Genomic DNA, 22,676 nt, shown 5'->3' with positions numbered 1-22,676 from the left:
GCGCTACCCGGAGACCTTCAGAGCCCAACGGCCGCAGCCCTCCACCTCCGTACCCCTCTTACCGCCCTCAAGACCCTCCCAACATCCCGGTGAGGCTCGGGACCGTTACCTGCGGTGAGCCTCGGGCGCGGCGGCCGCCTCGGCTCTGCCCGCAGCGCAGCTCAGCCGCTGCCCGCCCCGGGCCGCCCCGCCTCAGCCCGAACGGAAACGGCGCGCGGGAGGCGGTGCCTAGTAACGGAAGCGCTCGCCTCACTTCCGGGTCCAGACCCAGCAACAGAAAGGAAGGGCGCAGCCGGAAATGGAAAGAAAGAGGAGGGCGCGAGGGTGTAACGACAGCCAGTGAAATAGCGAGGCAAGCTGCCGCTTCCGGTTCCGGGGAGATAAAAGAGGGAGCGTGGGGTGGGGCCGGGCACTTGCGAGTGAGACAGCAGTCCGGTGGCGGCGGCGGTGGTGTGGTGCAGGTGAGGGCTGAGGTGGGCTCGGGCCTCGGCGTTGTTCTTCGCGTTCTTGCTGCTCTCTTCGCTCCTTTTAGCATTGGGAGCGTGAGAGGGGATGCTCTGAGCTGGGGTCGCCCTTTGTTCCCTCGGGTGTGGAGGGAGGGGCTGCGTCGCGTCCATGAGGGGAGGGAGGTGGCGGAGGGCCCGCTGCCCCTGGCGTCCCTTCCCTAAAGGAGGGGGATGGTGACTTATGGCTACGCGCTGTTCCTTTGTCTCTCATTCCTTTAGGAGCACGTTCCCAAATCAACGCAGTGCCTTTCCTAGTGTGATGTCTCTATCTCCAGTGCGTGGGGGTGGGTGTCAGGCCCCTCGCTCGATGTGACCTCCTCTTTGTCCTCTCTCACCACAGGCCCAATCATGGCAGATGAGGAAATTGCTGCCCTGGTGGTGGACAATGGCTCTGGTATGTGCAAGGCAGGCTTTGCTGGGGATGATGCTCCCCGGGCTGTGTTTCCTTCCATTGTGGGACGCCCCCGGCATCAAGGTGTCATGGTGGGTATGGGGCAGAAGGACAGCTATGTGGGAGATGAGGCCCAGAGCAAGAGGGGCATCCTGACCCTGAAGTACCCTATTGAACATGGCATTGTCACCAACTGGGACGACATGGAGAAGATCTGGCACCATACCTTTTACAATGAGTTGCGTGTTGCTCCAGAGGAGCACCCTGTCTTGCTCACCGAGGCCCCGCTGAACCCTAAGGCCAATCGGGAGAAGATGACCCAGATCATGTTTGAGACCTTCAACACCCCAGCTATGTATGTGGCCATCCAGGCTGTGCTGTCCCTCTATGCCTCTGGTCGTACTACCGGCATTGTCATGGACTCTGGGGATGGTGTCACTCACACAGTGCCCATCTATGAGGGCTATGCTCTGCCCCACGCCATCCTGCGTCTGGACTTGGCTGGCCGTGACCTGACTGACTACCTCATGAAGATCCTGACTGAGCGAGGTTACAGCTTCACCACCACGGCTGAGAGGGAGATAGTCCGTGATATCAAGGAGAAGCTGTGCTATGTTGCTCTAGACTTTGAGCAGGAGATGGCAACAGCTGCCTCATCCTCCTCCCTGGAGAAAAGCTACGAGCTGCCAGATGGGCAGGTGATCACCATTGGGAACGAGCGCTTCCGATGCCCTGAGGCCATCTTCCAACCCTCCTTCCTGGGCATGGAGTCCTGCGGCATCCATGAGACCACCTTCAACTCCATCATGAAGTGTGACGTGGACATCCGGAAGGATCTGTATGCCAACACTGTGCTGTCTGGGGGTACCACCATGTACCCTGGCATCGCTGACAGGATGCAGAAGGAGATCACAGCCCTAGCACCCAGCACCATGAAGATCAAGATCATTGCTCCGCCAGAGCGCAAGTATTCTGTCTGGATTGGCGGCTCCATCTTGGCCTCCCTCTCCACCTTCCAGCAGATGTGGATCAGCAAGCAGGAGTATGATGAGTCTGGCCCTTCCATCGTCCATCGCAAGTGCTTCTAGAGGGGCTGCTGGCAGTCACCTGGGGCGGCCCCACAGTGGGGCAGGCATGGGAGGAGGTGTTGCAGTCTTGTCCTTGGGAGCTCTCCCTTCAGCTTGGACCAGTATTATGACTGTTACTTATTTTACATTCTAATTTGTTGAGGTACTGAGTAGTAACATACAGTGTGTATTTTAACGGCCTTGCTCCAGTTTGGACCAGTTTGTGACTAGCTTTTTAGTGGAGAGGAATGGCAGCCTGCTGGCTGTGGTTCTGGGGCAGAAAGTAGGTGAGGAGTTGTTCACATTTCCTATGTAACACTAACAGGATGACACTAAAGTAGGTTTGTCACCTTTAGGTTTGTCACAACTGACTCGTTTGTAGGAAAACAAATAAACTTAGGCTTAAAAATGTAAGACTCTTTCTTGCTTTCTTTCAGGGTGGGTATGCTGCAAGGATTTGTGCGTATGAGGTCAGACTCAGCTCTGGACTTGAACTGTCTGCTTAGGAGTTCAAAACTGAAGGAAACAAACTGGATGACCCAGAGCGAACTGTGCAGTGTCACTGTGTGAACTGGCTGCATGCAGACCATTTTAAGAACTGTTAGGGAGGAAAAACTTGACTGGCATGCAGCTCTTGCAGCCCTTCTGTACTTTCATGGTAACTTGGCTTTATTTAGAACCTCTTTCCTGTCAGAAAAGTTAGCATGCTGGCACAGGTTTTGTGATGAGAGGAGCCTCTCCTTTTTTGGGAGAGGGTGACAAGATGCGGCAGCAAGTATTTCCAGAGCTTGCTATGGCAAGTTTGTGGTGTCCTACAGAGCTCCTCCTCGATAGGAAGAGCTGGGGAAGGACAGCGGGCTCTGGTTTGAGTGGTGACAGCTCACGTGCTTGCAGCTGTTGGTATGGGAGTTGAAGGGGAGGTGTCCCCGTGGGCTGCTGTCCCTATGGACAGGCTAGCTGGGAGCTTTGCAGCCTCTATTATTTTTACTTTTTGCTGGGCTCCTTCCCGGAGCGGCTCACCCACCCTCGCTCGTTCCCACCGGCAGCAAGTGATGCGGAGCTGCCGCGTCCCGCCTTTAAGCCCTCAGCCGGCCGCCCATTGGCTGGTTGTGCCACCTCATCCGCGAGCCGGCCAATCGGCGGCTTCCTCTTACACCCGCACCAAGCGGACTCCATTTCCCGATGCGCACCGCGCGTGGAGGCGCACTTCCGTTTCCGTCGCGGCGATGCCGGAAGAGGCTCAGTGAGGGGAGGCCTGGCCGGGCCGTGCGGGCCTCGCTCCGCTCCCGGGGAGACGTGGCGGCCGCCTCTCTGCGGCTCGAGGTGTGTGCGTGAGGGGCTGAGCGCTCGCGTGGGAGCCTGGGGAGCGTCGCCGTGCGTTGCTCAGGGCACCCCGGCGAGTGCGGGGCCTGCGGTTCCTGAGGCGCCCGGAGGGCTGCGTCACCGCGCGTTGTTTCCCTCCCTTTCCAGGCCTCCTGGGACCTGAGGTCGCTTCTGTGACCGGAGATGGCCGTGTCCGAGTGGCACATCGCGGTGAAGCTGGCGGACCAGCCGCTGGCCCCCAAATCTATCTTACGCTTACCAGAGACGGAGCTCGGGGAGTGCCCCCTGGGCGGCTGCAGCATCTCCCATCTCAAGCAGCTGATCACCGGAAAGCTGCAGGAGTCCGTTCCAGACCCCGAGCTCATCGGTAGGTGCACATGTCGTGGCCGGGTCCCGCCTTCCTCTTAGCGCTGCAGCCACGGAGTGTGGCTCTAAGAGAGGGGAGCAGACCCACACTCTGTGAGTCTTTGCCCTGGGGTTTTCCTGTGCTGCCGATCCAGACGTAGGTGGAGCAATATCCCCCAGGTGTCCTCAGTTTTTAAGGATCGTGGTCCTTTCCTGGGTGTGCTGTGTATGTTCATCTTTTTCATAGATCTGATCTACTGTGGCCGTAAACTGAGGGATGACCAGACGCTTGATTTTTATGGCATCCAGTCCGGCTCCACTGTTCACGTCCTGCGCAAGTCCTGGCCCGAACCTGATCAGAAACCAGGTGGGGAGGAGTCTGTGCAGGTTACTTTGTTTGTGAGGAACCACTGCTCTCTTCGATGTGTTTCTAGGAGATTGGTTTGGAGGTGGAACTGATCTGTTTGTTTGCACTCCACTGTTTAAAGCGGTGAATGGACATTACATTTATCTTGCTGATGGCAGAGGTACAGCATGAATCACATCACGATGCAGTGGGAATATCCCTTCCTTAAGTGGCTCTGACCAATCTTAGTGTTACTAGAGAATCAGAAGCAAAGTGTCTCGTTAGTACAGCTAGAGGCTTGCCTGTGCTTGACTACGGAGTAAAAATGTCCAGTTTAGAATTATTTCAGTTAATTTCCTTTTATGCATGTAGGAATATATATTTATACTTTTGTATGCCTGGAAGTTGGGAATGTGGCTGCAGCCCTTAGTGGACAGTTGCTTGTTAAGCTGTAGTAACAGCACTGGGACAGTTGTGGTCTGTATCCTTCCTTTATCAGACCAAGTGAATTCAGGAGAATTAAAGAATCATTGCTGCTACTGCAGCTAGGAAGTGTAAGGAGGGTGTAAAATAGCTAGGGAAGCTGAGAATCACATTTTGAGATCTGTTGTTTTTCTTCTCTCAGAGCCAGTGGACAAGGTGGCGGCAGTACGGGAGTTCCGTGTCCTTCACACAGCCCTGCACAGCAGTCCTGCCTACAGAGATGCAGTGAGTGTGACATTGCCATCTTGATATCTTCTGTCTGACCCCTCTCTGATGAAAGGCTCTTAGTGAAACCTTGCTGCGTGACACTGCTGATGCATCCTGATTTGTGGCAGGTGTTCAAAATGCTGGGGAACAAGGAGTCGCTGGATCAGATCATCGTTGCTACTCCTGGCCTCAGCAGCGACCCGGTTGCTTTGGGTGAGTTCAGGTGTGACTCAGAGAGGGTCTGGAGAAAGCCAGATAAGGGTGGCTTTAAAATAAAGCAAATACTTAAATGTAAGTTAAACACTGAACACTTTTTGAAAGTGTTTAGTTCCTGACATGTAGGGTGTGATCTCAGTCTCCTGCAGCCATGTGGGGTGAGCTGGGTGCTAGGCTTGATCCTGCCTTTAAATAGAGCTTTCTGCACTGGAGCACAGCCTGTGGGATCTGCTGGGAAAGCCCTGTGTCCTGGGAGGGTGGCTGTGATTTAGTCTATCTAAGAAGGCGCAAAAGGTTTCTGAGAACAATAATGGAGTATTTATGGTGTCCTTTCATGACTCATTTCCTGAAAAACACATAATTTGTTCTTTTTCCCATGGTTGGACTGGCTCCTGTGTGTCTTGTATCCTGTCTCTTATTGGTCGTGTTTCCTGGTCACTCTCAGGAGTCTTGCAGGACAAGGATCTCTTCTCAGTGTTTGCAGACCCCAACATGTTGGACACGTAAGTTCACATAAGCTGGCACAGTGACTAAGTGGTTCCTTTGTTGTAATATTCTGTAGGCCACTTCCCTCTGAGTGGGAAAAAGCATTCTGCTGTTGACTGCCAATACAGGTACACCAGGACAGACAGACATCTGGGGAGGAACTGTTCTTCCTCAGCAGCAGAAAAGAGGGAGCTGATGCTTTGTTAGGCACCTGTTGACTTAGTGGAAGGCAGGCTCATCCTTGCCTCCAGATTTGGTAGCTCTCAGCTCTGTGAGAGCATGTGGGAGATACGTATGATGGGAGGGCCAACATGGAGTTGAGGAGGAGCCCTGGTTTGTTTGGCCCTGTAGGGTGGTGCTCATGACTGGATAGCTAAAAGCAGTTATAAGGTGGAGATAGTGTTGGCTCAACTAGTGGGGACAGCTCTGCCATTTCTGCTGTAAGCTCTTTGCTAGCATCAAGCCACTCCTTGCTTAGTTTCTCTGTGTACACGAGTTTTTCTTCCACTCTTCCTCTCCAGGCTAATTCCTGCTCACCCTGCGCTTGTGAATGCCATTGTCCTCGTCCTGCATTCGGTGGCAGGCAGCACCCCACTCCCAGCCCCTGAGACCTCCTCCCGTGGAATGTCCTCTGGCTCCTACCGTGACATGCCAGGTATGTTCAGCCTGCAGCCACACGGATGTGGGGGGACCTGCAGAGATGGTGTGCTGCAGAACCTGCTACAGACAAAACTGGGCTGAAAAGGAAGAGAGGTCTGGGTACCTGAGCTGGGAATGTGCTTTGAGTTTTGATAGATTGCATTGAAAGAGGCTTGCCTGGTGCAGTTCAACCTCAGGGCCTCTCCCAGCTGCACGTGTGTCACCACTGTCGGTAGCAGATTGCTGTGGCCTCTGTTGTGCATAATTGTTGGGCCTGAACTGTCTTCTGTTGACCTGTTGCAAGTGAACTTGTTGGTGCTGAGCTTGGCTGTGTGACCAGACTCTCCAGAGGTTCTCATCTGGTGCCCGGATGCCTTTCTGCCAGCATCTGGTGTTCTGCATCTGCTGAGTCTTCTTTCTCTTGCAGGTGGTTTTCTGTTTGAAGGTCTTTCTGATGATGAGGATGACTTTCACCAGGTAATTCCGGGTTGGATTGGCTGTGACAGCTGTTTTGGATTTGCAGTAATGGTTTTAACTTTGTAGCTCTCAAAGACTCTAAAGGTTTTCTGTATAATCTCAGCAGCAACATGAGCATCTATGGCTCATTAGGAGCTCATTAAGATACTGTATTAATAATTGTGGTGTGCTTGAGTACTGTGCATGTTAGGTTCTTTCTGAGTGCTGAAATAGTCACAGCAGAAGAAGGAAGCAAAGCTCAGTAGCACTTGCCATTGAAGCAGACACCTTTTGTATTCAAACTGATGCAGAACCAGAGTTGTGCATAACTGATGTTCTGTTATTTCAGCAGAGGGCACTCCAGTTACAGAGCAATGCCTAATAGGCAGGTGTTTCTTTTTAAAAGCTCAGTCTTTGAGTTTCAAGAACTGCAGGGAAGGGATCCTTAGCAGTAAGCACACAAGCCAGATGTCAGTGGGATGTGGCCACTGACACCAGAGCTCTGTTTTCTCCATGCAGAGTGCAAGATCGACACCATCCAGCAGCACTTCTGGTTCCCGCCCGGCTTCCCTCGGTTACTCTGGGGCTGCTGGACCACGACCCATTACCCAGAGTGAGCTGGCAACTGCACTGGCACTGGCCAGCACCCCAGAGAGCAGCTCTCACACACCAACCCCTGGTACCCAGGTACAGCACCAGCTGGGGGTGTCCTCCTGCCCTGTAGAGCCAGCACTTGACTGAGTGCAAGCCTTGTGTGGACCCAGGTTTCAGCTGCAAGTGCTCTTCTGAGCTTTATCCAACTTGTCTCCTGCACTAGGGTCACTCCTCTGGGACTTCCCCTATGTCATCCAGTGTCCAGTCAGGAACACCCATCACCAATGACCTCTTCAGCCAGGCCTTGCAGCATGCCCTGCAGGCCTCGGGGCAGCCCAGTCTGCAGGTCAGTGTCTTGGCCTCTTTTGGGAACCTTTGAAAGCTCCTTATCACACTGCAGAGTGGAGATGGCTCTTCCAGCTACCTCCTGTGGCAGGACATTAAGCTGGAAGGGCTGTCGCTGATGAAGAGCTTTCTTTGGGAAGCATGATGGATGTGTGCAGAAGGACTGGGTGGAGATGGGAGAGACGGGCTGGTGGGTTTAGGGTGCTATCAGCAAGACTTCAAGCTTTCAAGACCTGTTTGCACGTTTAGAATTGCACTTGTGAGCTAGAGATATGAGAGAAATCAGCATGGTAGAGCAGGCTTTGGAGAAGGTTGGTTTTTTTTACTGCTTGGACTCTCGTACCTACCCTTAGCTTCTTTTGTTTCTTGTCTGTAGAGCCAGTGGCAGCCACAGCTTCAGCAACTGCGAGACATGGGCATACATGATGATGAGCTAAGTCTCCGGGCCCTGCAGGCTACTGGAGGGGACATTCAGGCTGCCTTGGAGCTCATCTTTGCTGGTGGGGCTCCCTAGCTCTGGGCAGGAGGGGCTGGACTGCTGTGTGGCACTGATATTCCTCGGTCTGAGGCTTGACCCCAGAGCTCTCTGGGGGATGGAGCAGCTGAGGTGGCTGCTCCTGTCCGTACAGGTGGGTTGTGTGTTCCTGTTTGAGAGCATGGGGCTAGCTGAGGACGTTTCCTCCAGCTCTTGTGCTCTCTCTTCAGCCTTCTCCCCCTTCTGGCCACCTCAGAGCTTTGCTCAGCTCAGAGGAAAACGCAGCTCTTGTGTTCTGGAAAGATGTAGCACGGTTCTTCAGTCTTAGATCTGGTGATGTACTGTTGCTGTTTCATTCCTGCCCACCTGGTGTGCCTCAGGCTATCTCCTTTTGCTGTTGTGGTCCCCCTGTGTTTGGCTGTATTAAATGGACTCTGTTCACTTGCCTGTTGTTTGGGTTGTGATCCGTGCTGTCTTAGATTCCAAATCTGCGAGGCAGTGCATGCTTGTTGCATCGTGGAGCCTGGAGAACATGGCCTGCCTGTTGTAGGACTGTTATTTCAGCAGAGGGCACTCTTCTTACAGAGCAAGATGCTGGCTACGTCCATGAGCTGCCAGAAGACCACTGTGGGGAGTGAAACTGATCTGCCCAGCCTTCCTCCTTTAGTTAGGCCTCTAAAGAACTCATTGTGCTATAGACCTTTGCTGAGAAGGTGTCCCGAAGAGCATCGCGTCTCCTTTTCAGCAGAAATGTTTGTATATTCCATTGTCTCGGGCAAGGCCAACGCAGTGCTGCAAGAACAAAGGTGCAGGAGTTCACGGCCACCACGAGGTGACAGTAGAATTATGACAGGCGCAAGACAGGGTCGAGGCAGGTGCTGAAGATTGCAGGGTGCTGCCTGTGACTCAGTGGGAGAGGTGCATTGTTTCTCATGCAGTGGGCTGGTCTGTTGGGGTTGTAGATAATATTTTCCAAGGTGTCTTCTAATTCTGGGTGCCATGTTTGAAGTTCCCTTCCCAGGAGCTGCCTCCAAAGGCAATCAAATGCACTTGCCTGTAATTAAGTCGGTGCGAACTGGGAGAAATTGGAGCCAGAGGTAGACCTGGCGTCACTCTGAATGTACCATTGAGACTGACAGAGCATGAAAATGGGAGCTGGTTTGCCTGAAATGCCACCACGTGATGCTAGGGAAGCTCAGAGCAGAAAATGGTCCCTTACCTTCAGGCTACCTGTGTTCCCCTCTAATTCCTTTCAAAGCACAACTGTTGTCTGCTGATACGATCTCAGCTGTCGCACAGCAAATGCTGGATTGTTCTCTCCAGGATGGCTTATTGACTGATAGAGTTTAATCCTGTCTAGAGGATTACGGCTCCCAGGAGGGAAGGGACTGTTTGTTTTTATTATTCAATATGTGGGGGATGAGATGTGATGAGTATCAGGCATCTCGTGGCTTTCCTAACTTGATACACTCTTCCTGGTTCCTGCCCTCATTACCTGCTTTGGAAACTCGTTCCAGATGATGACAGTCATTTTATACGTACAGAAACTGATTACTTTATTCCCATCCCTGCTCCTTACTTTGCTGGGGATGGGTAGCATATGCAGAGCACCCTCCCTCCCGTTCCTGCTGCGGAGACGAGCCGTGCTGCCAGCCCTCAATCCTCCCAAGGCTAACTGAGGATTAGCTGTATCGCAGATGTCGTGGCGATGTTGGAGCTGGGAGCCGCAAAGCTCCCTCAGACCTGCATGGGGCTGGCAGGGCTTGCTTTGGGACTGCTTGCTTGCCTGCGCCCTGTCAAGCCTCAGCTCAGTCTGGGAAGGGCTTGGGGCTGTCGGTGTCCCCAGATGGTCTTTCTTTTATCTTCCCTTGCTCTTATAATTTGATCACTTTGACTAATGCGTTGTCTTAAGTATCTTTTTTTTTCCATTATACGGGTTACTTCTGCTTCTCCCTGTGTTCCCAGAGAGTTGAGAATTGGCTGGACACTTTCCACGGAGAGAATTTCTATTTCTTTCACAAATTAAGTTACTTGGCTTAGAGTACCACATCAGACACATTCTTTGAAGCAGCTATAGCAGAGAAGAACTTGGCACTGATGTTGTTCACAACGCGATTGATGCGTGCGCTTCACTTCCCTCATCTCGCCTGTCTTTGCCTAGAATAGACGTGTTCAGCAAGCAGGCAAATTTAGAGCTGTGGGGAAGGGGGGAGAGGCTCTGCCTGGTCCCTGCAGCGCTCGTGATGGGGGAGGAGGAAGGGAAACTTTGATGCAGGAGGCTCTTGGAGGAGACATGCCATACAGCAGCTAGGTGAGCGCTGCTGTAATTGCTGAGCACCTCCTGCCTCTGTGCTTTGAGATGAAAGCCATGCTGTGTGCTCAGCCTCTTGTCTGAGCCTGTCCTGCTTCTTAATAGCCACTGGTGGAGCCTGTATCCAAAGCCAGCTATCAAAAAAGAACTGGAATAACTGCAGAATGCTGATGTTCATCTCTTAGAAAGTGGTTTTAGTTCAGACACTAAACTGCCAGTGGCTGGAGCACAACAAATTCTGTTTTTTAGGAGCAAACTGTGCTGTCTCACTTTCCTAATCCCTAGAGTCCTGCTTTAATGTCACTGCTCTGACACCTTTCCTCCTGTACCACCTTTCATCACCACATCTGTGCTTGGGTTAGAGGTGCATCCACTTTGCTGGGGCTCAGCACGTCTGCATCCTGCTTGTGTACCTAACCTCTGTCACGCACCAGCCGAGCATCTGTGGCCTGAGCATCATCCCTGCTGTGCTGCAGGAGCAGATGGAAGCTGTTTGCTGAAAACATTTGGCCGACCCGTTAGGGAGGGTGGAGGTCAGGCCATGGTCCCTGACGTAGGTTCTTTTCTGGGACTTTCTGCTTCTGACTTCAAAGAAATGCCTGGTTCAGTTCCCTCTTTGCCTCTAATGGAAGTGACAAGGGAAGCGGTAACAGTGGGTGTTTTCAGCTCTAACAGTAGCAGCTGTTTGGTGCTCCCATGTTTTGGTAATCTTGTTATTTGTTCTGGTGCTTGACCATCAATGCTGGAGTGTCACACACACGTGCAGGGGCTGGGATCAGCTCTTCACCACATGTGCCCTTCTTTGGCCTGCTTTGGCCACCTTCGTGGCTTTTCCACCACCTGCCTTGTTTCTCTTTGCCTGAGCCAGTCCTGAGCTGACTGTCCCTGTGGGTTCCAAGTGCTGTCATGGGAGGAAAATTTTCCAGCAAGAAGGTGAAATAGAGACAACAAAATCTCCCAGACTTCTGCTATACCCCAGCCCATGTGATGCCCAACTTCGTCTTCGTCTGCTTTCACAATGATGCTGGAGCCTTCCCACGTGTGAAGTGAACACAGCAAGATCCCTTCCAGGAGCAGAAATGCACATTTAAGGTATTAAGTGTTTCTGTGCTGACATCATGCTTGGGTGGTTTGTTGGATCAGATCTTAAACCTCCAGAGTTTGGAACTCTTCAGCTTTTCTGGCTTAATATGACTAGTTCTGGGTTGAATTACACTCACCCTTCCATTTTTCAGAATAAATCTTCCTTGCTCCTCAGTCCGAACAGGCTGAGTGTCCACTGCTTGCTGGGCTTATGTAGAACTGTGCTGCTAAAGGAACCCAATAACCAAATCCATGCCCAGCACCTTAAACCAGTCTCACCACCTTACCCTGTTCTATACACAAAGAGCTGTGCAGGGTCATACCTTATCCAGACTGCTCCCAGAGTATTTTTTCTGCCCATGGGACGTGTGGTGGTCTTAAATGAGTGTTTACTGCTTGCCATAGTCTCCTGACTCACTGATGCTGAGCCTTAGTGATGTGTCATGCTAGGAGCTGGAGCTGGAGGTTATTCCTAGTTGTGTGTGTCTGTCTGTTGTCCTCCCCACACCTAGATGCAGTGTGGGGTGTGTGCTTTGCCCCCCACAACTACACTGACGCAGAGTGTCACTGAGGGTGAGTTTCTCCAGTGCTGCTTTGCTCAGGATGCCTCATCTCCTGCACTGCTTTTGAGGGAGGGAATAACTTTGAGCACCCAGGCAGGAAACATTCATGTTTAAACAGCAGCAGGAAACTTGTCTATCAAATGCCTTGTGTACTGACGTTATTTATACAGGGCTTGGTAGTTTCCTGCTTGTTTTCAGCTTTGTTCTCAGTGACACTGAGGGGCCAGGAAATACATAATGGGCTGTAGCTTTTCTTCTTGAGTTAGCTTTGTGTTGTATGGGTAAGCTCAACAGCCTCGTGGAGGGGCAGGCAGGACATGGTGGCTGCCACAAGCTTTTATCGTGGATGCCCTTGGCTGTAACGAACTCCTGGTCTCCTTCTTTCTTAGGCAAAATTTCCAGGAAGAAAGGAAAGTTGTACTGATGCTGGGACCTCCTGGTCAGGAATCAGGTAAGAGTCAAGGCAGGTGACAGGGCACAGCTGACCCACGTGCCTGTGAAGAAGTGAGAGTCAGTCCCTTTCGTAGCATGAGTCAGCAGCTTCCTTTAAGAATGGCAGCTTAAGGTGGGGAGCAGTGCGGTTTTGAGCCTGTTTTAGTGAAAGCACAAATGGCCTGGAAATGGCATACCATGAAAAAATACTGCCTAATGTCTTCTTCCAGTTTTTAACTACTGGTAATTGTAGATCTGCTTCAGAAGGACACTTGGCTTTGGTAAAAGGTACAGTAGATAGAGTGGAACTGATGCATCCTTTGATGCCAAGACAGTGACTGAGTTACTGGTTTTGAACTTGAAGCTCCTTGGCTCAAGTCCTTTTGAACTGAGCCTGGTAACTTAAAAAAAATAAAATACAAAAAAAAACCTCCAGCTGAACAACATCAAAATTCCTTAGTAGTAATAATAATTATTATAAAATAGAAGAATCCCTATCAGGATGAGCCAAGGCTTTCTGAGGGGTGTTTCTGGGCATGATCTTTCTAGCTGACTTCTGGGTGTTCCAGGCTGCCAGCAAACGAAGTGGTTCTCCTGAAATCGTTTTGAGACTTCTCTTTTCCCTTCTACTTAAATAAATGCCTTGCTGATTTAAAAGCATGATCCACCAAGTTCTGCAGGGTGCATTAGCTCAGGTATTGAGTTTGAGGGAGAAGCTGGAGAGCAGTGGGATTTCACTGCAGGTCTGATAAAAGCATCAAATGGGCTGTGGAGGATCAGCACGTGTCCTCCTGTGATGGCCCACAGCATAAGAGCAGAGTGAGTGGAGAAAGGTGCGCACCAGTAGATTTCTCAATTGATCTGAGGCTCGGGGAGTTTCAGAGACAGAAATGGGGGTGTAAACAGATCCCACTAGGCTTATTTTATTTGTTTTTGGTAAACTGAGAGATTGCCGTGGTCACTGAAGCGACAACAGGTGAGAGCCTAGTCAGCCAGGAATGAAAATGGGTATTTAATCTTAGAGATTAGCAGAAACTGTTGGTAGTGACAGCAGAGCTCTGTAATCCCTCAGCATGTCACCTCAGCATCCTGTAGGGCAGCCTAGGAACTGTTTACCTCTGCTAATTGGTTTATTTGCAAACCCAGTTTCGGGGAAGGGAGGTGTGCTGGCTGTCCTGCTTTGGTGTGTTGCTGGCTGAGGTGCAACTCCCTGTGATGAAACGTTTCAGAACTTTCCCAAAGGATATGCAGTTAGGTGTAACTCAGTCATCCCGTGGATCCCGTCAGCTGGCAGGGCAATTCACGTCCGTTTATTCTTCTACCTCGTTTTCTTCCTCTACCCTTCCTTCCTTCGTCCCCAATGATGCGGTGCCGCGTCGGCTTCCTGCAGTTGCTTTCCCAAACGAGCTGTGTGGAAGCTTGGTGGAGACTCACCAACCAGGAAGCAGATGATGAATTCTCTGCGAGGTGGGGCAGATGGGAAGCAGGGGGGCACAGGCACTCTTCCCTTTCGCAAACGTTGACAGGTCGCTTTTGATGAGTCAGGCAGGTCAAGCATGTGGTGGGAACCCAAGCTGCTCCCACTCTCCTGCTGGAAGAGATGGCAGATTTCCCGTGTCTGGAGAGAGAAAGCAGAGCCTTCGTGCCACCAGACAGGCTCTGAGTTTAGAGCCGACGGCAGCACCGACACTTACCTTCTGCGTCACTTGGCCCAGGGCTGTCTAGCAGAGGCCAAGATAGGAAGGAGGATCATGCGATAGAACATCTTGGAGATCTCTCCATTCCTGGCAAGGCAGAAATCAATGTTTAGAAGTTCTCGAACACCAGAAGGTCAACTTAATATTTTTGAAGTAGTGTACTTTTCTGAGCAGCCTCCACATATCCTGTCTTCCTGATCAACACTGCTGCTGTTTTTCCAGCAGTGGTTTGAAGCGATTTCTTGAAGGCCGGGTGAATTTACATTGATTCCTCATGTGTAAACGAAAAATGTAGACTTTAAACATCAACACATATTACAGTAAGGGCTGGGGGAGCAGATTAGAGAGCGGGAACCTTAACTTGTGTGTAACTAGAGGATGTTGTGGGTTTAACATAAAGCTGTCTGGTAAGCTTGTGTATGGGGTGGTGAGTGACCCTTTCAGAGCAGAAGTGGGAATTGCTTGCCAACTGCTGAAACAGAGCCGTTCCTTCAGGAGAGCACATGGCACCACTGAGCAGAAATCCAGGCTGTGCCGGGAAGTGGAGGAGCACAGTGTTCAGGAACAGAAACATCAAGAGTTCCAGGTAAGCCCAACAGTCTGGCCATCAAGGCCCTTCGAAGAAGACAGAGCCATTAATATTTCAGTCTGCTGCTTTTATGGTGGAAGCCCAGCAACCTCAACAAAGCCACTTGTTTATTTTGATTTGAATTTCCTTCCAAATGGGAAGGGCTGTGCATTGTGTCAGTGTATTTACTGTCTGGTGTGACCTCGCCTTGAACGCTGTGTACAGTTCTGTGCTCCACAATGTAAAGAGGATGTTAAGGTCCTTGAAAGGGTCCAGAGGAGAGCAGCACAGCTGGTAGAAGGGTGTGGAGGTATGCCCTAGTAGAGTAGATGCTGAGGGCACCTGGATTGCCTAGTTTGGAGAAAAAGAGGCCTAGAGGGTGAGCTTTATTCTCTGTATCTCCCTGAGGAGGGGAAGTAAGTGGTTAGGTCACCATGTGTAATGGCACAGAGCTGCACTGGAGGAGATTGAGTGGGCATTAGGAGAGATTTCTTTACCATGAGGGCTATGAAACACTGGAACAGGTGTCCTGGGGAGGTGGTGGATGCCCTGTGCCTGTCAGTGTTCAAGAAGCATTTGGGTGATGCCCTCAATAATGTTTCAACTTTTGGTTAGACCAGAAGTCAGACTGTTGGATTTCATCTTTGAAGATCCCTTCCAACTGAACCGTTCTTGAGGCTTTTATGAGCTCTGCCAAAATCCATGTCCGAGGGGCATACACAGTCTTGGTAATCTGTGCTTGAGATGTGTATCTCATTCTGCTTCCTTTCATGCTCTGTCAGCGAGTTCTTACTGAGCTGCTTATCAACAGCACTGCTTGTTGATGTGGTTAGCATTCAGTCAGCTAGCTGCCTGACAAGTGTGTGCCTTTCCAGCTGAGCTCTGCTCAGGGGCTAGCTGAGGTAGGGCCTCTGCAAGCTGCTGGGGTCATCAAACAGCATCTTGAAGCAGTTGGCATGGAGTGTTCTGCCTGGGTGAGCCACTGGGATTTCTTCAGCAGGGAAACCTGTGCTACAGAAGAGAAGACACATGCCAGCAAGGGGATGTAGCTCTGCTGCTGGCTTCCTTTGGCAGGTGAAAGGAGTAGAGTCATAGAATGGTATGGATTGGAAGGGACCCTGAGGATCATCAAGTTCCAACCCCTCTGCCACAGCCAGGGACACCACGTAGGTATATTAAAGATGTCCTGGGCACATGATTACTTCTCTGGCTGATTTAAAAGTCCCGAGGGTGGCAATTGTCATGTGGGGTCATCTTTTCCTTTTGGTGACCTTTTCTCAGCCATAGATTTGGATGAGGTGTCCTTCAGCATTGTGGCACAGCTGAGAGCAGGGGGTATAGCAACAGATCAGCCCCCTGATCAAGGCCAGCTTGAAGAGCTGATGGAGGGTGGGCTTGGGTGAAAACGACATGCTTGGAGAGTGTGAAGCAATGGCAGCCACTTCAGGGCTGCAGCTTTGGAAGGTTGCCCCATTGGTGACCACCACAGTGCAATGAAATGTAAGCTTTGGGGTGGGGGGGGGCGGGGGAAATGTATTGAAATTGGAATGTGGCAGCTTGCTGTTAAATTATTACATTTGCTTCCTCTCAAGCTCAGTTGGTCTGAGAGCTAAGAGATCTGTAGATCAGCACCACACCCTGTTTCTGTCATCTCAGATTGCATGCTTGTGAATACCTGCTTCCAAAGGAAAGAGCAGCTGTGGCCTTCCAGGTTTCCACAGTGGTTATTTACGTTGTGTCCCAGCACCATGGGACATGGCTCTGTTCTGCAGCAGGGTCTCTGTGCCAAAACAGGCAGCCCAGAAGTCCCAATCTCATCCAGGGAGGGGCTGTGGAAACACAAGTGCACTGACAGTCTGGTGAACATCCTCAGCCCTTTGTGCCGTGTTCAAAAAGGTCCTCCTTTGTACTTCTCTGAAGTACATGGCTGATAACTGCCAAAGATAGAGATGCATCTGGTGAGTTTCTAGAAGAGGTGACACAACAGAGGGAAGATCTCACATATCTTTCACAAGGATAAGAGTGTTCAAGTGATGCTTATGCTGGTTTCTCTTGATGGCAAGATTTCTGTGGAAGATATGTCTGCATCCTAAGCCACACCACCTACGGAATGTTTTCTGGGTCATCCTGAGTACAAATAATGAGTTCTTGTGTGTTGTGTACCCGCATACCTTCTCTCCTCTAATGGGCCTGTTAAGATGCCAACAAAAACTGAGAGGTTTCATATAACAGATTGCTTGGATGCTTGTGGCCAGGGCATCTTATCTGAAGTAGTGAGTAAAACTGATCCTTTTGAGGAAAATCTTCTGCTTTCTGGTTTTTACAGGGTTCTTCGGGGAAGCTCCCTTCTGAGCTATTTTGGATCTGGGTGCTATGATCTGGCAAGACAGGAGAGAGCTGAGCAATGCAGGGGAAGGAGCATGAATCAAGCACCCGGAATCTGATCTCATTTATGCATTCTGGAGGCAGTGTGTGGCTGAGCTGGTTTAGAGAAGATCCCACATAAACAAACTTGCAGAGATGCTTGTCTGCTTTTGGGGTGTGTGCATGCATACTCAACACAGAGCAGTTGTGGCTGTATTCAGGGCACAGCTCCATGCTCAGCACTCCTTGCAAACCGATTCAGAGCTGGATTGACCCCAAAGTCAGCTTTGCAATCCCCTTTGCACTTCTCTATGCTTAATGTTCAACAAGGAGCAGCCAAGCACGTGGCATGCTTGTGTTCCACCACTTTTCTCATTTGCTGTGGGCTCCTTTGGTGAGCTGACCTGCGGACTCTGTATTTAGTGGTATGTGACCTCCTGGAGCCCGGGTGTGTGATGGGGCTGACACTATCAGCTGTGCATTTGGATCTGGTGCAGTTTACCTCCAGGACCCTTTACTTTGGGGATTTATCAGCCTTCTCCCATCTCCAGACAGGAAGCCCTGGTAGAAGAGGCACAGTATAGGGATGCTTGGTAAAGTGATGCTCTGCAAACCATCTGCTGAGTCTCCTGCTTAGTACAGGTGAATCTTAATTCAGGACTGCAGCATGGTTGTGCTCACAGGGTGGCCCAACCTGGCCTGGGAAATGGGCTGGTACCCCAAACTGAATGCTTCTAGGCTCCTGGGGGAGTTTGAAGCTGAATATTACATACAAAAGCATTGTCTTTTAGCTGTAAGTGGAAAAAGAGAGAGGCTAACAGCACATGGTAAGCTGTGTTAGGAGCGGGTAAAATGGGAACAACAAAAGGATTTACAGTTTTAATAAGGCAGAAACTCTCCCAGTTGATCTCTGATCAGAACCACTGGGTGACATTGTTGAGAATGGGAGCTGAACACTCATTTCCCAGCCCACCAACCGTGTGGGATTGTAAAAGACAAAGCAGATAATAACGTGTGCAACTTCGATAGGGTAGCCTAAATTTGGGGCAGGTGCATGATGCTGGGACTCCATTTATTAAGGAGCCAGTGTGGGTTGTGTGGATTTGGCTGTTGGCTGATGAAGGACGTTTCTTTTTCACTCCTGACTGCTGGAAAGAGCTTTAATGGACTACAAGTTCTTCTCTGACCTATGCTGCCAGAAGGCAAATGATGACAGGGTTGGCTGAGGGCACCGGGGCATCTAGAGAAATAGTCAACCTTTGTGGTGGAGCAGTGATCAGGAATCCCCATGTCTGAAACTGAGATACCAGAGATGATGTGTATGCCGTCCGCTCATTACCCAAGCACGTATTTGGTCAAAGAGAGAGATGAAACCCCTCGTCTGGGGTTGGTGGGAAATTCCTGCGGGTCCTTAAAATTCACAAAGCTGCCCTCTCATTGATTTTTTTGCTTCCTCCAGGATCCCCCCTCCGCAGTGCCACCATTCGGCTCCTTGGGGCTGCTTCAGTACTAACTTTGAAGAGCACAGCTGCCTCTCTCGTCCTTGCGAGTTCCCGCTGGGGCTCTCCTATTCCGCTCACGTCCGACCTCGCTTTCCTTGCTCGTGATTCCCTGCTCTTCTCATTAACAAACCTCACGGTGCTTCACAAAGGCTCCAGCCCTTCCTGGCCTCCCCCCGCGGAGAGCTGGGGGTCTGGCGAAGCCAAGTGACTTTGTGAGCGTCGGGGGTGGGTGTGCTTCCAGCATCCCTGCCTTCCGTGGGATGCGAGCGTCTCAGGGAAGGGAAATGGGTGCGCTGTGGCTCTGAGTGGATCTTGTAAGCTAACTCTCACGTTGCATTCGTAGCTGTGTGATTGCAGGCGACAGTCAGAGCGGTCAGGTGAAGAACGGTGAACGTAAAACAAGCAGCGTTGAGCCGTCATGCCTCGGGTATCTGTATCAGGAAGGGCACCGGTCTCGCAGTGATGAATTTGAGGGTCACTTTGTGTGTGATTAGGACTGGCCCTTTGCTGTGATCTCCCTGGGGCAGTAGCAGGGAAGGGGCTGGCACATGGCATTCGCTGCTGCCTTGCTGCATTCTCCCAATGGCAGAGCCGTCCTCTGCAGCGAGCTGTTCTCGCTGTGGTTAGCAGAGTGTGGCTTCCTGAGCTGCACGCAGCCTGAGAGCAAGACACGCTGCTGAGAAGTCTTTGCCTTCCTTGGTCTGCTTGTGTTTTCGTACACGCAGGTGCATTTTCATTCCGGTTTATATCAAGCTAAGCATTCCTCCTTCACCCTTCAGTGGGTTCATTTGCTAGCTTTGGTCCAGCTGCAGCTTTTCTTACAGAGATGAATGAAGCCATCAGACGCCCACCCTTCACTTGCAGAAGTTGAGGTGGAGGAGAAAGGGGGAAAAAAAGAAGAAAAAAAAAAAGAAATGCAGAGGTATACGGTAGTGGGGTGTATCTGTTCTGCAGACCCCGCCTTCGCTCTTCTCATTGGCTCTGCGTATAAGGCAAGCAATGCGGCTACCAGCCGCACAGGGCTGGGATCGCGGCTCTCTGCAGCACTGGCAATGGGCAGCAGGTCTCTGCTCGCCCTCCTGGTGGCCCTGGGTGCCTGCCAGCTGGGCACGTGGGCAGCAGGGCCCTCCAAGGTGAACCCCAGGATCGTCGTCACTCCCCGAGGTGAGTGCGAGCTGCTCCAGCGCTGCCGCTTTGCCCCTCTTCCCTTTTATCCCTTCTGTCTCTTCAGGGAGGACTTTTTGGCTCTCGTTAAATCGAGCCCAAGTCCCTGTGAGCTCTGGAGAGGCTTCTGGTGACCTCGATGGCTCTCGTTGAATTCTTTAGAGCCTTCTTCCTGCCGAATTCCCTTTGCATTCTGTGAGCGTTGCTCCGATCTGGCTGTATTAGCAGCGCCCACAAAGCTGCATCCAGAAGCAGGCAAGTGTAAGCTTTAACTCATGGGGAAAAAAAGCAGAAGTGCATTTGCATAAAACAGCTAATTTGCTAATGAACCTGATGTACTCAGCTGCACATGGGTTCTCTACCTAAATATTTATACAGCGTAACTATTCTCAGAGGGAAAATACGTACTGCTGCAATGGCACGGGGTTTAGCAGATAGGATCCGAGCAGAAACTGAACAAAGGGCTGTTCTGGAGGAGGAGGCTGGTGTGGAGAGCTGAAAAGAGCAGGGTAATGCTTGCTGGTTCTGTCATGTGCCTTCCCAAGCTTTCTGAGGCATACCCTCCAGGGATGCTTTAACAAAAGACCCCAGTGGTTATGGTGTTTGTGTAACCCCGGGGCTCTGCCGAGCTGCTCTGCAGTACAACAGCTCCACTGTGCCGACAACTTCAGAGGACGTGGATTTCCCTGCTTTATTCCACGCCATCTGTTGTTCTTCGGCCTGACGCTGCTTGGAGATGAGGGACAGCAGCAGAGGGAAGGGTGATGTCTGTGTGACCGGCAAGCCAAGGGCTGGCATGGAGCGTGGCTGAGGGCTGCTGCCACAAAACTAATGACTTACTAACTTTATCCCCTGGCAAACAAAGCAGCTGAGACATCGGTGCAGCAGTGGGAAGGAAGGTGTAGGATGGGGTCATGCTTTTCAGGGTAGAAACTTCCCCTTTCCTATTTAAAGGAAGGGAGAAAGTTGCGCTGCTGGTGCGTGGTGTGATGGCAGTGCATGTCCTGGAATAGACCTGCACTGAGAAGGAGGAGCAGGCTTGAGTTGTTGCATTTCCAGCCGTTCCTATGTGCTTGGTGCACACATGCCATATAGTCATTTGGCCTTTCAGTGCATCTGTGTCAGATGGTGGCTTTCTTAACTTGAAACAGCGAGGATCTGGCACTGAGAAACACGAAAGCCAATTAGTGCTAGGATGCTGAGAGAGGGGGAATCAGCTTGTGCTTCTCTCTTTACTGATTTTTTCATTTTTATTTTTTGGAGGAGGAAAAGGCCATGATTTCAGCGAGGGAGCCGTGCAGGCAGCTGCGAAGCAGGCTCATCGTAAGGCTGTGTCCTGCTGCACACACTGCATTTGCTCAGCATGACCCCTGCCCTTTGGGAAGTGGGTCTGCTCGGGGTGAGGCTGAGATGTGGCCGCGGGTGGGTGAAGAAGCAGGGCAGAGGGTTAAGGAGGGTGGGGTGAGGGGGGTGAGTGTGTGTGTAGCAGCCAGCACTGAGCCCTCTTCAACTTCCCAGTGCTCCCAGCACAGCAAAAGGCAAACACAGCAGTGTGAGCAACCTGCAGGGCAGCACACTGAGCAGTGCCTTGGCGGCGGTGAGGGTGCTGCACTCGCAGGGTTTTGTTCCCAGCTCTGGGTGGAGAGGAGCAGAGTGATGGTTGGGCTCCTCTTGCATTGCTGATGCTCTGAGTGGTGCAGCCTCAGCCCTGGGCTGCACGGGAGCTGCCGGCTCTTTAGCTCATTACATTTCTTACACGCCGCAGCCCATCGCTAGCGCCAGGTGTGACAGCTTCAAAGACACCTAGAAATGTTAGGACGCTGCAGGAGAATGGAGAAATTCCCTCCAGGAGAGAAGAGTAAGTGTGCAGCATCCGTCCTCAGGCTGCAGCCCTGGGGGAGAGGAGGGAGGTGGCAGTGGGAGAAGCTGCTGCCCTTTCATTTCTCAACCCCTGCCTTGCCGCCCTCATTGACACTCCCAGCAAATATAGGGAGAGCCCTGGCCTCACTGCGGGCAGGAAAACTGCTTTGCTGTTTCCCCCTGTGGCCCTCAAATGTCCAATTGTCTCAGTGAGAGATAGGTGAGGTGACATTGTGCGCTATCAGCAGAAAAAAGGCTGCTGGCTTCTGTGGCACGATCCAGAGCTCTGATGTGGAGACAAAGAAACAGCCTTGGTGATGGGAGCTGCCTGGCTTTAAGTGATTTTGCAGTCCTGGGGACTTGGACTTGCAGCACTGGGCTGTGGCTGGAACAAAGTGTTCTGCAGGTCTGCTTTTGTCCTCTTTCTGAACTCAACATGCATAAACCCAGTCCTGAGGCCTCAGACAGGGCAGCTGCTCTGCCTGTACTTTTCATCCCGGATTCAGGAAGGGGTGAGGAGGGGTACATTGTCCCCATACTGCAGCGTTTAGCAGCAGAGGCAGCGGGGGGGGATCCCAGGAGCTCCCCCTGTGCAGCTGGCTGTCTCTTGCCTGGTGCTGGGTAAGCAGTTATTTGGAGGCACGTCTGACTCTGCAGGCTTTCTTCCCCTTAGAGAAAGGGCAGAGCAAAGGGCTGAGCTCAGCTCTTGTCCACTGGTCATGTCCAGAGTGCTTAAGATCCTTTTTACTGATGAGGACCTTGGGCCTCCTTCCCGCATCAGATGAGCTGAGGTCTCTCTTGGTTATTCCTCTACCTCCTGACCTGATGAAGGACTATGGTAAATGATGGGGACTGTGGTAAATGGTGAATTCCTGATTTGTTGTAGCTTGCAGGGGGAAGCCTGGGCTGGTGTGGAGACAAACGTATCAACCTTGCACGCTATGTTCTTGATAATATCTCCTTTGATTTATTCTTCCTGTCCTTCTACCCAAACACTGGCTGGCTGGGCGCTACTTTGCAAAGGTGCCTTCCAGTCCCACACCGAGCTTTGCTGGCTCAGCTTGGGTTAGGACAGAGCCTGACAGTTTAATTATTCCCCTTTGACTGACAGATGATGCTAACGGGGGGGATGAGAGCTGGAGGGGTCCACTTCTGAGTCAGCGTGCATCTCACAGGAGGTGAGCGGGTTTTGCAGGGGAAGAGAAGGATTATACACTTGACCCTCAGCTGCCCTAAATGTGTAAACTGGCCCG

At 51.5% G+C, this 22,676-nt stretch overlaps 3 protein-coding genes across 5 annotated transcripts in view; all 3 read left to right on the top strand.

Annotated features, from left to right (window-relative positions):
* Positions 1-842: 842 nt before the first annotated feature.
* LOC136046830 (actin, cytoplasmic type 5) lies at positions 843-2,378 on the top strand. The gene has a single exon (XM_065733619.1). The coding sequence runs from the start codon at positions 855-857 to the stop codon at positions 1,983-1,985; it is 1,131 nt and encodes a 376-aa protein (XP_065589691.1). The 5' UTR covers positions 843-854; the 3' UTR covers positions 1,986-2,378.
* A 1,076-nt stretch (positions 2,379-3,454) lies between these two features.
* On the top strand, positions 3,455-8,321 carry UBL7 (ubiquitin like 7). The gene is made up of 10 exons (XM_065733649.1): positions 3,455-3,654; positions 3,880-3,999; positions 4,604-4,686; positions 4,797-4,881; positions 5,330-5,387; positions 5,892-6,025; positions 6,437-6,486; positions 6,985-7,152; positions 7,283-7,405; positions 7,781-8,321. Exons 1-10 carry the CDS (start codon positions 3,471-3,473, stop codon positions 7,916-7,918), a joined length of 1,143 nt encoding a protein of 380 aa, XP_065589721.1. The 5' UTR covers positions 3,455-3,470; the 3' UTR covers positions 7,919-8,321.
* Positions 8,322-8,409: 88 nt separating this feature from the next.
* The window catches only part of SEMA7A (semaphorin 7A (JohnMiltonHagen blood group)), a 31,008-nt gene continuing 16,741 nt past the window's right edge, over positions 8,410-22,676 (top strand). For 2 of the 3 annotated variants that reach the window (XM_065733644.1, XM_065733642.1), the window contains exon 1: positions 18,953-19,563. In XM_065733644.1, coding sequence (XP_065589716.1) covers positions 19,230-19,563 — 334 coding nt within the window. In that variant the 5' untranslated portion in view covers positions 18,953-19,229. Of the gene's footprint in view, positions 10,191-11,058; positions 11,283-12,225; positions 12,288-18,952; positions 19,564-22,676 lie in introns of those variants that run through there. The other variant, XM_065733645.1, reaches the window with a different exon arrangement.

The sequence above is a fragment of the Cyrtonyx montezumae genome, unplaced genomic scaffold (assembly GCF_038088225.1).
Source record: "Cyrtonyx montezumae isolate F1298 unplaced genomic scaffold, pur_monq_1.0 scaffold_17, whole genome shotgun sequence".
Lineage (NCBI taxonomy): Eukaryota > Metazoa > Chordata > Aves > Galliformes > Odontophoridae > Cyrtonyx > Cyrtonyx montezumae.
Note: the sequence above shows the minus strand (reverse complement) of the source record. Positions and strands in the feature narration are given on the sequence as shown.

Bases quoted from the DNA above. Each gene is read 5' to 3' on its own strand.
- LOC136046830 (XM_065733619.1), top strand. From the start codon at position 855: ATGGCAGATGAGGAAATTGCTGCCCTGGTGGTGGACAATGGCTCTGGT.
- UBL7 (XM_065733649.1), top strand. From the start codon at position 3,471: ATGGCCGTGTCCGAGTGGCACATCGCGGTGAAGCTGGCGGACCAGCCG. The intron at 4,687-4,796 runs GTGAGTGTGACA...GATTTGTGGCAG, and splicing joins GTCCTGCCTACAGAGATGCA to GTGTTCAAAATGCTGGGGAA. The intron at 5,388-5,891 runs GTAAGTTCACAT...CTTCCTCTCCAG, and splicing joins GACCCCAACATGTTGGACAC to GCTAATTCCTGCTCACCCTG.